Source organism: Mus musculus, chromosome 12 (assembly GCF_000001635.26).
Source record: "Mus musculus strain C57BL/6J chromosome 12, GRCm38.p6 C57BL/6J".
Taxonomy (NCBI): Eukaryota; Metazoa; Chordata; class Mammalia; order Rodentia; family Muridae; genus Mus; species Mus musculus.
Window position 1 is genome coordinate 40,326,995 of NC_000078.6, and position 16,284 is coordinate 40,343,278.

General features: G+C 40.7%; 1 protein-coding gene across 2 annotated transcripts in view; it reads right to left on the bottom strand.

The window, feature by feature from the left end:
• Zfp277 (zinc finger protein 277) overlaps nucleotides 1-16,284 on the bottom strand; it is a 130,745-nt gene that overhangs the window by 11,949 nt on the left and 102,512 nt on the right. For both annotated transcript variants that reach the window (NM_178845.3, NM_172575.3), the window contains 3 exons: nucleotides 8,290-8,381; nucleotides 2,491-2,601; nucleotides 1,681-1,813 (listed from right to left, as the gene is read on the bottom strand). In NM_178845.3, the coding sequence (NP_849173.2) occupies nucleotides 1,681-1,813; nucleotides 2,491-2,601; nucleotides 8,290-8,381 (336 nt within the window). The remainder of the gene's footprint in view (nucleotides 1-1,680; nucleotides 1,814-2,490; nucleotides 2,602-8,289; nucleotides 8,382-16,284) is intronic.

Here is a 16,284-nt window from a genome sequence, read left to right on the forward strand (position 1 = left end):
CAGTACACAAATACCTGCGACAATGCCTGGTCCACAGAAAGATCTCTGTCAGTTGCTGTTATTTTAAAAATGGGGTTTATGTCAACAGCATCCTCAGGTTGTGATTTTATTTTCATTTCATATTTACTAAGACCATTATATTCTCCTGAGCCATGAAGTGCTACAGCAAATCTGTGGTTAGTACAACCTATCATGTTCCCCATAGGGACAGGTGGCACTCATAAATAATTTCAGCTTGACAGCCAGGCACACTACTTGATGCTCAGGGATTGAAGTATCACACTTTCCTAATATGCTAGCAGAACACGGGTGTGTGGATCCTTTGAAGTCTCCCTCCAAGGTAGAGACTCCAGCTATACAGTGTTCTGCTAGTTCACAGCTCGTGCATATTAGTTTAAAGGGCCCCGGAAGGAGAACTAGTAAATTGCTTTCATGGTTCGCTACAGCAGCTGCATACCAGTGCTGGCATCCACTCCCTGTTGGAGGGGGCTGGGCCCTGAAGCAGCACTGGCTCTAGGAAGTCATGACTGAATGACTTGAAGAGAAGATGGAAGGACTCAGAGGGTGCCTTTGCTGGTTGTAAAACATTTGTAGAAAACCTTGGCAAGTTCCCAGAGCCAATCTTTAAGCAAATGCTAAACTCACTTCTTGAAGAGAATTTCTGTTTAACACTATATGACTAAGTTAAAACACACAAAAAGTGCACATGAGAGCAGGGACTTCCAACACAGATCTCTCTACCCAACATAGGAAGTGGCTGATAATATGCCTTTAGTCTTTCCAAATCATCAGGCTTCGATTTTAATGTACTTATATTGAGAGGGGGAAGAACAGGGAATTTCAGCATGAGAACTTTCATCCTTCATTGTTCTATAGCACTTGTAATCCTTTTCTAAGTATGGGTAGGACCCCTCATTACATACAATGAAAAAGCTGGAGGACTGAGGCAGGCCTGGTGGCATTCTCCAGTCATTATGTCAGTCCAAAATCCCCTCCCAGAATTTTAAATAACTCTAGGAATGTTGTCTCTAACTGAATATCACTGCTTGTCCTCAAAGGATGAATCTACAGTGGGCAGCAGACAGGATAGAAACTTTATACCTTAAAACATTTAAAATCCGTGGCATGGGCCACCAATCAAAAATATTTGCTTAATAAAATGGAACAGTTTTTCTGAAACTTTCCTTAAAGAGAAGTTGGCAGACAATGATACAGATGCACATTTTATTTTGAGGATAAGGGGAGGATCATTTAGTGGGGAGATGGGAGAAGAGTTAAGAAACTGCTTTTAAAAAATTATCTTGTGTGGCACCTAGCACACTCAATACTCAATAAGGGCTTTTAAAAGCAGAGTACATAAACCCTTGGCTTCAAGCTGCCAGATAGCACCAAACGGGGAATGGTTTGTATATAATGAAATACTGTTTGTTTTTTTCAGTTGCTATCACACTGAATTCTAGAGATGCATCTGTCATCTTTACTGCAGAAACATCTGGCAAGCCAAAATGCAACCCATCAAATTTGTTTTGTAAACCACTGCTAACTACTTCTTGATAATGCCTCTCATTGCCTTTTAACCTTTGTGTCAATTCATTCATTATTCAGACATTTGTTGGTTTGTAGGTAGATTTTGATTGTGGTATTGTAGCCAAATTTTAAACTATAAGCAGCAAGACTTACCAAGTAATTGATGACATAGAATCGGTCATATTCTCTGTTTTTTGGATTGATCCTACGATGCTGCTTTTTTCTCATGTGATCTTTAAGGGTGTTTTTGTCTCTGAAGGTCTTCTCACAGTACAAACACTGTAAACTAAAGGAAATATACACACACTGCTAAACATATCCCTTAGACAATTGTTGCAGAACCCTATTTTAATTTTACATTTATTTATTTGTGTTACAATAAACGAGGTTAAAACGGTTTCTCGGTGAATCCCCTGTCCCTTTAGCTACTTGGCTTTGTAGAAAGCATGGTATGGTATGGTTTGCTTTGTAGTAGTCTAAGTTGGCCAACTTGATGTCTAGTTCAAACTGTGGCAAAGACTGTTCGGTTTCTAGACTGCGCAAGCAATGTGACCAGGCTCCATCTGCTCCTAAAGCCCTCCCTTCCCTGTCACAATGGTTTGCATGCCTTGGGACAATATGCCAAAATAAACCCTGCCTTCTCGAAGATTTGACCTACCAGGTATCGGGTCACAGCAATGAGAAAAGTACAGAATATTGATGATGAGTATATTTTTTTATGATGTAAATGGTCAATGTTTGGCATAAAGCATGCATTTAAATGCAATAATTTCAAAACTCACTAGAAGGCAATATAATCTAGATAAAAGCTACATAATACCAAAAAAGGGTAAAATCCCACAGTATAAGAAATGAGTAACTTTCATTTAATTCTAAATTAAATTAACTTATTCAAATAACTTTTAAAAATTCAGAAGTGTCTAATATTAAATTAGGTTTAGGCCGTGTTTTGCGAATACGTACTTGTCCAGTTTCTTTTGCAATGTGCATAGGAATTCAGCGCAATTTACAATGTTGTCTGGCAAACCAATGTTGAAAGCATGTTCTCTGGCCATGTGGTTCAACAGTACAGATCTGTGAAGGAATACGAACAATTTCTATTATTTACAAATAATATAGGAGCAAATAAGGCTAGGAATAGCATTTATATAACAACCACCAATCAGAGGATAAACAAGTATTAGATACAGACATAAACACTTGAGCCTCGCTAAGATGGCTATGCTAAACAATATGGAAATCCACATGCTTGCTTTCTAACATTGGAAGGGCTAGATTCTGTAGGAACATCAGGTCCTATTCTTCTAGTTTGTTTTTGTTTTTTTGAGAAAAGGTTTCTCTGTATAGCCCTGGCTGTCCTGGAACTCACTCTGTAGACCAGGTTGGCTTTAAACTCAGATCTGCTTACCACTGCGTGGTGGGGTGGGGGTGGGAGTAGGGGTGGGGTGGGGTCCTACTCTTTCATCTAGTAAATAAATGATGCTGCCTCTGCTTTTTCAACTCACTATGGAAATGATGCTTAATTTTAGGCACTAATGTTACTGGGATAAGGAATAGTAGAGAACAAGGAAAGCATTTGGCATGTGTGGTGGTGAGGGTGTTTTCACAGGAATGTTGGGCATCTGAAAGTATAGGACTTGAAATGAACTCCCCTGATTCTGAGCCCTGGGAATTCTGCAAGGAGCGAGTCTGTCTCTAACATTTACAAAGTCCACCTTGGGAGGGCTTGGCCTCCATTATGGATAAGGCAACTCTCCTACTAAATTCTATGTATTCCCTTATCACACATGGCGGTTCTGTTCTCTGGGAAATCCTGACAAATACAATGGAGAAGAGGCAAATGGTTAATGGACATGGTTAATGAGATCATGGACATTCACCTAGGACAGCACCACATGGAGATTACGAACCTACTGTTAATAGATGTTACATACAAGGGTCATGACAGCCTGGAGGCCCAATTATCAGCTTGTAGACTATCTTATGCTCAAAAAGGAAACTTATTTCTATATTTTAATTGACTTTTATGGGTAAACTATAATGATGTATACATTTATTAATTATCATATGATATTTTAGAGATACATAGATATTGTAGAGTTGCTTACGTTATATCTGCTCTAACATAGGTCACTCAAACTTCTTTCTTTAGCTTTTTGTGGCACTAGCTAATGTCACTCTATTGGGCAACACCAGCATACCTCTTACTGCTATTTAACTATGATGCTCACGCACCAATTGACTCTGCCTTTTCCACTACTCTCCTAGGCTCTAGAAGTCACCACTCTATTCTCAACTCTAATGACCTCATTTTTTTTCAGATTCCACATATGAGTGAGATCATGAGATACATGTGTTCCTGTGCAAGGCACATTTCACTTGGTAGCATGCCTCCCAGGTTCTATCCCTGTTGGTGTGATTCAACTATTTTACAGAGTTGAGTAGCATGTTATGCAATATATGTATTACATGAAAATCTTAATTTCTAATACTTAGCTAGCAAAGAAGCATATATATGTAATATCTCCTAATAAGACTTTCTCATAAATAAAGCTGAGAGGTTTAGGGGATGCAGGAGTATGTATATCACTGCTAGACTGCACATAGTTGCTGCATAAGATGTTTATTTTAGATACCTTTGATTCCTTCGAAGTGTTTTTGCATTGGTTTTTCATAAAAATAAAGCAACCTTCTCTCCATGACTGTATGTTACCTTTTTAGGTTCATGATATAGTGGGCACATTTATTAATCTGTGGTTAATAAGCTGTCTTCTCTAATTGCTTAATGATAACTTATAACTTTAACTCGAGTACTTGTTGGGGACTTTACATTGCTGGTCAGACCTCAGAGTTTTCCCCGGACATCCTACATCTAGGTTGCAGGAAAGAACCTATGCTGTGGAAGACTCCAGGTAGAAAGAGACTTGGGACTTCTTACAGCAACCGAGGTGGATGGATGGAGGGATGGCAGTGGTATGATTCAGTAAGCAGGAACCTTCCTATACCACAAGTCCACACTAGAGCAGGACAGAGACCCGAGGATCCAAGGAGAATGCCAAAACACGGTTGGACACGCCTTGGGTTTGTAGGAGGAGATGCAGTTACCAACTCTTCCTAGCTTGACTCAGAAGTAACAGCTGGCTCAAGCATAGATGAGTTGGCAGCTTTTCTGCTACCCCAAGCTCTGTATCCAAGATCTCTGTTTGTTACCAATTATACTGAATGTACTCATGGGAGCCTCACCCCTCAACTTCTGCAGATCAAAGGCCTGTAGAATAAGGTTTGAAAACCAGGAGGTGGGATCTCAACCAGGTTCAAGGAATGTGTGAGATAAGAGATATCCCAATCTTTGTGGACACTGGCTTCTGGAGTCTAAGAGAGGTGACTCAGTGGGTGTCGGGGCAGCAGTGTTCTATACAGCAGTAGGACCTGTGTATAGATAGGTTCCACTGGGCCAAGCCCCATGACATCCTGACTCTAAGCTTTTTTTCTAAAAGTAGTAGGCCTGAGTCAGATCTACCCAGGATGCTTACATATGAGCTTAGAAATAGACACAGATCCAACAGTTGGCTGAAGGGCTGTAAGGGTAGCAGAATGCCCCCCATGGGTCTAGCCTTTGTTGTTGACTTTGAACGTGTTGTTGATGTTGGCATCAGGACATCCCAAACCTATGACATCATAAGGCGACAGCACAACATGTGACCTGCAGACTGGTTGCCAAGACAACAGGCACCATATTTCCAGCATCCACTTGGCTCACCTCCCACCTTTACCTGTGTGACACCATTTTCCATATAAATAAGGAGAACGCCCCTTCCTCACTCTTTCTCCCCCTCTTCTCTTTCTGCCACTACCTCGTCTCTCCCTTCCAATAAAACCTCTTCCATGTGGAACTGCTTTGGCCTAGTGTGCTGTTGAGATGTGACCCGCCATTCTAACACAACAGTTGAGGCTTAATCTTCGTCTAATTTTCTGGGGGCCTGCCAGACAGGTATCTAGGCTTTGAAAGTGAGGGGATGAAGGTTAGCACGCAGTAAGAGCTCTACTCTGTATACTCAGAAAGCTCAAAGATTTTCCTGCCTTGCCACCCTGATATCTTCCCAAGGTTTTCATGCCCATTTTAGACTTGGAGTGGGGTCGAGCAGATCCAGAGACAGCCTGAAGAGAGCTTATTATGACCCCGGTCTCTACGTGGCCCCAGGGTCTGCTTTGGTGACCAGATCGATACCCTTCTAGTTTTGATTAGGTTGCCTAGAAGTGGCTCAACTTGACCAGGTCTTCCCGGGGCTTCCATTCTTGATATCAGTCACCGAAGGGAAACAACAGATAGGTAGAGCTATCAAGAAGGGGCTTCGTTCTCCATTACTGTGATGGTTAATTTATGAGTCACCTTGCCTGGTTAAGCAAGGAGTATGTAACTAGTAAGACATTATTTGTGAGAATATTTGTGAGGATGCTTCTGGAAGAGACTGGTCCATAAATAAGAATGATTTATAAAGACAAGCATCCTCACCAAAATAAGCAGGGATAGCCCAATCCATTAAGGATTTGGAGAGTGAGATATGTTGTTTTAAAATAAAGTCTTGGGAGCCAGATGCTGTGGTGAAAGCTTAGAAAGGAAGAAAAAGCACCCAGCTTACCTCTCTCCTTAATTGATGTCCCTAAAGGAAGAGCAAGCTCTCCTTCTCCATGACGTCTCAACACCCACTCAAACTGTGTGCCCCTCTCTTCTATTTCCTGTGCATCCCTCTATCCATCCTCCTGACTTCCTCTCCATGGTTTTTTTTCCCTCTGTTCATTCCCTATCAACTGGTTGGTTGTTCTACCTCTTGACCTATGGCTGATTGTATTTAATCCTGTTTACAATAAACAGACAACTCTTGGATTAAAAGTGTGCGTTAGGGCCGAACCACACCACAACTAGAAATGTTTTTTTTTCTAGTAAATAACACAATCTTGGGGTTAATGTGATCAAATATCCTGCAAAAGAGATGAACATCTTTTTATCTTCTCTTGTCCCTGCGACATCACTGCCAGTGGTCCTTGGGTATCCGTGTCTTCAGATTGGGAGTAGTTTTCTTGGATCCTCAGATTGCAAAAGGTAGATTTGTGAACTTTCATCTTCCTAATTATATGAAGTACAACTCCTGTTTACATTCTTTTATAAATTCTATTGGTACCTAAATTGTTTAATAGCTAATTCAAGATTGGGTGATTCAACCTATGACTCTGAGAAGGCCAGGGTGGGCTGGGACCGTCTGCACTTCTGCTTGTAGCCACAGCTAGCTGGCAAGGGCAGGGCAGTCTCTGCAGTCTGGCAGAAAATGATACCTTCTGCTTTAGCTCCCAGATTCTCAAGTTTTTAAAGACCAGCCAAGATGATTCACTAAAATTGTTAAATTAGTTTCACATCAATTTAGCCTTAATTTCCAAGAAATTAAATGCACAGCAATTTTAACTAGTATTTCAACTTTTTACCTTCTTTATAATGTTAATTTTATCATTAATCACAGAGTTTTACTTCAAATTAGAAGCTATGGAGAAACTTCTGGTTTTCGTAATTATTATGTTTTTCCATATTCACAATGGTCCTTAAAGGCATGTAATAATTATGAATATATAATTAAATCATTCTAGTTAGGAATGAAGTTTTACTTAAAATATTACTTCAAACATTTTTTTCCTCTCAGTTTTTTTTTGCCCTATACACTTTAGAAACAATTTTTTTTTTTAATGCCTCTGTCTCCTGGGTCTCACCATCTGTCCTGGTTTCACATGGGAAGTTGTCAGATCTTTCTTTACAGCTCTGTGGTTTGGACACAAAGGATTTAGTTAATAGTATGGCTGTGGGAGAGGCCCCCACAGAATCATGATGGGCTGAGCTCTGTGCTGTTGCCCCTCCCTGACACCGGCACGGACAAAACAACTTAGTTCTATCAGCCTAGAAATTCACAATAACTCAAAGTGCTTGTTTGAGAAAAAGGACTCAGCGTAGGCAGGAGTAGTGAGCTTCGTGGTGTCTTAATCGGCCTTCTCCATCTCACTCACTGTTAATGGTCTCTAGCTTTCATACCAGCAGCCTCACAGCCACTGGAGGGAGTGGCCATCCCTAGAGTCTGTCACTACTGACCCTGCCTGGCAGGAGCTGTCCAAGCTCTCCTCACAAAGCTGGCTTTTATTTGAACCAAATCTCATGCCCTGAGCATTTGTCCCAAATGCTCAAATAGTTAAAAACTTTTTCTGTTTTTAAGATATCACAACTGCTTGAGAAAAGCATCATTTGTGGCAAATAGTATACTAGATAACCATCTAAGACAATCTGGGAGTAAGATATCTTATGAAGCCTTTGAGAAGTTATGGGATACAGGGGAGTAGAAGACCATACTCAAGTGTAAGGCTATGTGAATGCCCATAAAAGACCCAAAATGGCTACAGAATGACGGCTAACATGAGTTGTGATCCAATGTAACGTCGAGGTTTGCTCCAACCCAAGTAAAAAACCCTTTAATACAGAGTTGATATACTGGTCCACAGGGCTGAGGATAGGGCTGGAGAGATGGTTCAGCAGTTAAGAGCACTGTCTGCTCTTCTGAAGGTCCTGAGTTCAAATCCCAGCAACCACATGGTGGTTCACAACCATCTGTAATGAGATCTGATGCCCTCTTCTGGGGTGTCTGAAGACAGCTACAGTGTACTTACTTCTAAAAAATAAATAAATCTTTAAAAAAAAAAAAAAAGAAGGAATGTTATAGAATGGCAAACCTGTTTCCGCGAAATTCCTCACTGCAAAACATGCACACACCATGAAAGCTTGTATCATTTCGCTCTCGCTGTTGCTGATCCAGAACTTCTTTCTGTAAATTATAAAAGGACTTATGAGTTTATCTTTAATATCTGTACTAAGCAATTAGTCACCAAGCAGCGCCAGTCTAGATGAGAGTGTAAGAGTACAAAGGTCATGCAGTAAGGTTGCTCATACTTCTGATTTCTTTGTTCTTGTCTGGGCATTGAAACACTCCAAGGGAGTCTCACTGGACCATGAACCTCATCAAGGGCAGGCCTATGGCCAGCAGTATGTGGCCAACAGAAAACCAACTCAATGGTATTTTTGGAAGTATTTTGTCTCACATTGTTTTGTCTGAACTTTTTTTTTTTTACCAATATAGGTCTTTTGCTTGTGCATTATGACTTCTGATTTTGTTTCTCTAGGTTTTCTCTGTGTGTGACTCTGTGTGTGACTGTGTGTGTGTGACTGTGTGTGACTCTGTGAGTCCAGGCATCTCTAGGTGTTTCATGTGCTTTCTTCCACTCCTTTTCACCTTGTTTATTTTGTTTTAATCGGATTTGTTTTTATTTTATCATATTATTGGTTTTTCAGATGCTTGTTTATATTTTAATGAAAGAGAAGCAGTGTGCATTTGGGTGAGTGGTGAACTGGGCAAGATCTGAGAATTGAGGGAGGGGAAGCCATAATCAGAATAAGATGTATGAACGACATCTATTGTCAGTAAAGAAAAGGAACACTAAGTCTGCACGTCACAGTAGGCCGTGGGAGTCACATGGCAATGGATGGCAATGGATGCAACTCTGAGCCAGTGAGGGAAGATCTTCCAGACCTTTCTGTTGGCTGTGTCAGGCGTTTCCTGTCCTCGCTTCCCATCAGAGTAGAATCTGCTACCTGGTTCTTGGATTGCTCTTATTCTTAAACCTCTATTCAGTTTGTAATCAAGTTCTGATCATTTCCCCACTATCTCTAATAACATTACCCCGAGCCCAGATTTTGTTGAATTATTATGAAATGACTATAAATAAATATCAGAGTTACCATGATTGCAATCCTTGCAATATACTTCCATCAAAGGGAGAGAACCATTTACTAAACGTGCTTCTATGTACAATTATCGTGTTGGGCTGCAACTGAAATGGTTTTATAATGTTCTGCTAGGTTCTGCTCTAGTCAGGGCGGCCCTATTCAATGTCTCTCTGGGAGGTCAGTATTCTCCTTGGCTTCTCTCTTTTACAAATTATTACACGTTCATCAAGATCCAGTGTGATTCCTGCAAACTCCCATTAAAAAACAAAACAAAACAAAACACTTTAATGCACATTTCTCAAGCCTGTGACAATACTAATCCTGATGCTTTAAGAGAAAAATCTTACTTAGCATAACATTGTCTTCATTTTGATTCAATGTGATGGATTTGATGAGTCAGTACCCTAGTGATACTAAGCCATAACAGGTTTTTCACTGACCAGAATTAAGTTGTTATTGGAATCTTAATTGCACAACCAAAAAGTAGCTAAAGTAATATGGCTAACCTCATTTACAGGATAGTAAATTAGAGGCAGCATTGGGTAAAAAGGGCAATAGAGGAAGACTATGACTGGTTAGTAAAGTGTCCAAACCAGGCTGTTCTCTAATACTTTGGTTCCAGGACAATCTCATGTAGTCTATATAACAGTATATATAACTGCTAATTATTTTCAAGTTTAGTACACTCACTCTCCCTTTGTCCCAAATCTCTTGTTCCTCTTTATAGTTCTGATCCCTTTTCAAAACTTTCCCAGTGTATATTTATTGTACAAAATAATGAGCTTCAACATGATGTTTGCATACTTGTATGCAAGTTTCTTTGATCATTTTCATCCTTTTAGGTACACTCTTTCCACTTTCCTAACAAACTTTCGTTCTCCCTCACCCTCTCTGTTCCCCAGACAGGGCCTACCCATGTGTGCCTTATGTTTTTCCAGTTGGCCTTTAACTCCTGGGCTCAACCGATCCTTCTACATTAGAATCCTGAGAAGTGAGATCTATAGATGAATATTGCCATGCTTGGCTTTGCCCAGATTCTTTGTAAAATCCTTCTTAAAGAGGTGGAGAGACAGGTCAGGGGATAAAAGCACAAATTGCTCTTCAGAAGACCTGAGATTTATTTCCTGAACCCACACAGGGAGGCTCAAAAGCTTCTGTAACTCTAGCTCTACAGGCTCCAATGCCCCTGGCCTCCAAGAGCACTTACATGCATGTATGTACATGCACACATACACAACCAAACCAAAGCAAAACCATCTTCCAAAAGACTACCCATGTTCATGGACTGCAAGAATTACTATCAGTGTGGAAATGGCTAGTATACCAAAAACAATCTACAAGTTCAATACAACCCGTATCAAATTTCCAATGATAATGTTCATTGATCTAGAAAAAACAATCCTACAATTCATATGGAAGCACAAAATACTTAAACAGTTAAAGTAATCTTTAGCAGAAAGAAAGAACCAACACAATATCTGATCTCAGATGACACTGTAGGCTGTAGTAACAAAACCTCTGTGATACTGGTACAGAGACAGGCATGTGGTCCATAGAATGGAATTGAGGACCCAGGAATAAAACTCACAGTTACAGTCACCTAATTTTTGAACAACCTATCCAAAAACAGATATTGGGGAACATATTTAAAAATGGTGCTGGGGAAACCAAATTTCATGCAGAAGAATGAACTAGATTTATACAAATCATAATCGGCTCAATGTGGATCAAATTCTTAATGTAGCACCCCAAACCGTGAAGCTGCAGGGGAAGAACAGCAGAGATGAGCACTTCTGAAAGGACACCAGCCACACAAAAAATAATGGCAAGAATTAACAATCAGGATGGTGAGAGATATAACGAAGCTTCCATTCAGCAAGAGAAAGCATCGCTGGAGTAAAGAGAACAATCCTCACCAATTGTACAACAGGCGGGAGATTAGTAACTCCAATATGTAAAGAGAGCAAAAATTAGACACCAAACCTCCAAACCATCCAACTAATAATGAGCTGAACAGACCGAGCAAGTAAAATAAGATAATCAGCTAACAACATCTGGAGTTTGTCCACTACATTTAGTCATCAGGGAAATGCAGATTCTGACATTCTATCTCCTCCTGGTCAGAAAAGCCAGCAACAAGAGAACGAATGCCAACAATTAATGGTGATGACGCACTGCTGGTAGACTGTAACCTTGTGTGGCCTGCATGGAAGGAAATCTGAAGGGTTAAAAATGGAATTACCATGGGACTGAGTCGTGCCATGCCAGGTTATACAGCCAAAGTCAAGAGACCCCTGAGATCCCTGGACATCTATGCTTATAGATACACTGCTAATAATAGCCAGGAAATGAAGCCAGTCTGTGTGTCTATAAAAAGAGGAAGGAATCTAGAATACAAGGTATACAACAAGAAGAAATTTTATTCTGCTATAAACAAAAAGGAAATCATGATGGCTGAAACTGAAGATCATTATGTTAAATAAAATAAACAAGATTTTGTAAAAAAAAAAAAAAAGTACTGAATTTTTTCTAATAGGTGGAAACCCCAATTTAAACTCCTGTGTGTGTGTGTGTGTGTGTGTGTGTGTGTGTGTGTGTATGTGTTATGAAACTATAAAAAGCATAAGAGGGAGGAAGTTCCGTTTTCTTTTTTTTGAGACAAGGTTTCTCTGTGTAGCTCTCGATGTCCTAGAATTCGAGAGACTTGAACTCACAGAGATCCACCTTCCTCTGCCTCCCGAGTACTGGAATTAAAGTCATGGGAGAAATTCTTAAAAGAAAGAGGACAGAGAGAGAGATAGAAGGTAATGGAATCCTGTTGCAAGAAAGCAGAATGGGGCATCTTTAAAGAGAGAAAGGTAGGGGTGGGGGGATGGGGAGCTGGGGTTGGAAGTAAGGGAGAAAGGGAGAGGGCATTTGGAACAAAGTTTAACAGTACAACAATGCTTATGTATGAAAATTCCATAAGGAGCTATTTGTTTACATACTAACTTAAATATTTTTTAAAAGTCCTTCCTAGACATTAAGATGTTTTCTATTTTACCCTTGCAATGCGTTCGTTTCTCACTTTTATATCAATGCAAGGAAGGGTCCCAGAACTGGGAGCAATAGACAAGGGCATGCAGTTCTTTGTAAAGAGATTCTCCGTCCTTGTATTCTTCCCATACCAGGCTCCTGTGATTCCAATAGTGTGAACTACACTTTTGTGGCTATTTCCTCAATGTTTCTCCATTAATACAATCAGTCTCCCTCCCTCCCTCCCTCCCTCCCTCCCTCCTTCCTTCCTTCCTTCCTTCCTTCCTTCCTTCCTTCCTTCCTTCCTTCCTTCCTTCCTCCCTCCCTCCCTCCCTCCCTCCGTCCCTCCCTCCCTCCCTCCCTCCCTTCTCCTTCTTAATCGTGTGGGTTTAATTCATTTTTTGGCAGTTTTATGTATGAGTGATGTTCTGTTGACCCGCATCCTCACCCTCTCTCATTTCTTCCCACTTTTTGTCAAGATTCCTACGGTCCCCTTCCCCACATTTTGTGTCATTTTCTTTTGTGATTCGCTGATTTTAATGAGGATGATTTGTGTTACCACTGGCTTGGAACTATTCCTTCGAGCCTGGTGACCTCACTTGCTGGGTATACAACTGCTAAAAATGACTGTGCCTTGCCTAGAATCCATCAGTAGCTGCTAACTCAAAAGGGAGGGGCAGGGTCCCATTAGCCTCTCCCTGATCCCTGAGTAGTTGTTGACAGGCCCAGTCTTTTGCAGGGCCAGCATAAGGAACCAGCTGTGAGATCATATTTGCAGTGGTAGTACTATGCCCTAAAGGTAGCATTTCATGGTTCACTCCTCTGTTTTCTAGGTCTTAAATTTTTTTTCCTGCTCCTTCTGTGACTTTTCCCAGAGCTGGAGACAGGGTGTTGTAGCTAACAAGTTTAGGATTGACTACTCAACCATCAGCAGTCACAATCTTGCATTTTCTACCTTTCATTGAAAGAAGAGATTTCTCTGATTAAGGATGAGAGAATAGCATTTGTTTACTGCTGCTGTAGATAAATAACAGTAAGCAAGTTTTCCCTTAGGGCCCAAGATTACTCCAACCATAGATCAGGTCAGGTTTACAGTACCAGGCATGTATTGCCTCTGTGGAGTGGGCCTCAAATCTAATCTGAGAGACGGTATCTTCATAATAGTTGTGCCATTTCTACACCAGCAGGCATAGTTTACTTCACAGGTGGGCACTGTTTATAGTTTCTATGGGTCAGAATTTGGTAAGGCAGCTGATGTGTCTTTGGCTCTGCACCCTGGCATCATGAAAGCAGCCAGCAGGGAAGAAACTTCTACTCAGTTCAGCTTGATTTTAATATACTTTACAACCAAGGCATGTGGGGTCTTCATCAAGTTATCTTGCTAGGTAACTAGCAAGAGTTATCTAGTTCTGACAGGCAACCAAGAAGAACAGAGCCTGTACTATTTTGCAGGTCCTGGGGCCTCCCTCACTAACAATTCACGAGGGTGTATCTCCTATCTGGCACTGGGATTTTTGTTTGGCAACATCCAGCTATACATTTTAACTTTTTATTGATTTTTTTTTTATGAGTTTCACATCATGCACCCAATTCCACTCATCTCCCTGTCCCTTCCTATCTGCCCTCTGCCCTTGCAAGCTCTGTCCCCCCCAACCAAACCAAACGAAACCAAACCAAACCAAAGCACTCATACAAGCTTCACTGAAATGAGTCAGATGGGAGACTTTCAACAGTTGGAGCTAGAGCATGCTAATACAATAGGAATATTAAAACATAAAACAATTATGTCTTCCTCTAGATGTACTAGAAAAGGACTAGTAATTATTCCATATAAGTTCATTTCCTAGAACACTGGAATTTAAGTCTGGTAAGCAAAGGTTTAATTATGCACAGGATGGTTTTGTAGATGACCTTCCATGTTTTCCTCTGCATTCTGAATACTAGATGTGATTTGATTTGCTTTCAATGTGGAGTACTGGCTAGAAACAATTACTTTTGTACTGCATTGGAACAAAAATTTGTTTGACTTTCAGGATCTCCTTCCTCTACAAAAGAGGAAGCTGCAGTGCTCACCTTATCTGCATTTATTCTCTTCTATAGCTTTCTGTGCTTACCTCCTAGGCACAGAGCTTCTCTTCACTGTATCCAAAATCCAGCTATACCCGATTTTAATTTACACTACTCAGACCCTCAGCTTGCCCTCTGAGCCTGGAACTAAACTGCTGGACTTTCCAAACTGAGCTAAAGAAACAGAGGCCATCACATTCCAGGAATGTAACTAGGTCAAGAATGTTCGGCATCCAAGAGTGGGCAGCACCTGATTGGTGTCTGTCTTTGACGTGGTGTGTTAGTTACTGCTCCTTGGTGAGAATATCTCGCCTCTTAAGGTGTGGGTTCGTTTCAATCAACTGAGATTATCTGATATCAGATGGATGATTTATAGACTTTCTCTATGCACTTATTTAAAATATGATTATCTGATGCTGGGAGATTAGGAGGGAGGGAGATAAAAAGAGATGGAAGGAAGGAAGGAGAAGCTAAAATTTACTGGAAATGGTATTTAAAAGTAGGCTGTAAATATAGAAGGAATATGAGGAGAACTTGAATGTAATAAACTCTAACAAGCATATGATTGGTTCCTAGTTTGCTACTAAACAAAATTCCCAAAACTTGGTTCTAATTTAAGATCTTTCAAGCTTTCCCTCACACTGTTTCTTTATGTAACTCTATTACAGATAAACCTGAAGGGCTCTAGCAGGCCTGAGCACAGCACAGGTGGCAGAGACAGTTTTTGTCTTTTACCCTTCTCCTCCATTTCCCGCTACCTTGTTAAACTCGTAAGTTATATTCCTAAAGCTAGCTACCAAGGTCCATTTCTTTATTTGGCGATTTATTCTTCCTGGGGATGACCACCAAGGCCTAGCTACCAAAGTACTAAAGTCTAACAATCAAAAACCCTCTTTTGGCTACTCTAACTAGCAAGCCCAATCAAAATTAACCAACTCATCCTAAGGGGTTTCTCCTTTCCCTTGATAAACTGCCATTTGCCTAGGGGCCACATCTGTCTCATCTCTATCCAGAGAAAGTCCTTTGTCTCTTCAGGGCAAATACCCCTGCCCCTTCTCCATTGTCCCCTTCTCTTTTCCCTTGTCCTGTATCTTCTGTTTTTGACCCTTACTCCTTGTCCTTTTTGCTGAGAAGTTGGTTTTGGTGTGTTCTGGGTTGACCTTTCTTTCAAAAGCAAAAACAAACAAACAAACAAAAAACATACTGCAATTTGTCTAGCAATGCAGCTAACAGGTCTCAAGGTCTCATTTTGATTTCTTTAACCAGCAAAGGGCATGGAGAACAGCTTCATCTGTGCCTAGAGGGACACACATGTGTGTCCCCTGCCTCACAACAGTCCACATGGTTCCTCTTTATGGTGAGTGGAATGGCAAGCCAATGGCCAGCCACTTACTTCTGTTTTCTTTCGCTTCTCTGATTAACTAATGTACAATGTTGATTGGACATAACTCTTTTCTATGGATCAGTTTCTGTTGATCTCTAAAATTCCCATGAAAACAGTCTATATAAAGAACTGAAGAAGGTGGACTTCAGAAAATCAAATAACCCTATTAAAAAATGGGGCTTAGAGCTAATCAAAGAATTCTCACCTGAGGATACCAAATGGCTGAGAAGGACCTGAAAAAATGTTCAGCATCCTTAATAATCAGGGAAATGCAAATCAAAACAGCGCTGAGATTCCATCTCACACCAGTCAGAATGGCTAAAATCAAAAATACAGGTGACAGCAGATCCTGGTGAGGATGTGGAGAAAGAGGAACACTCCTCCATTGTTGGTGGGATTGCAAGCTTGTACAACCACTCTGGAAATCAGTCTGGCGGTTCCTCAGAAAATTGGACATTGTACTACCGGAGGATCCAGC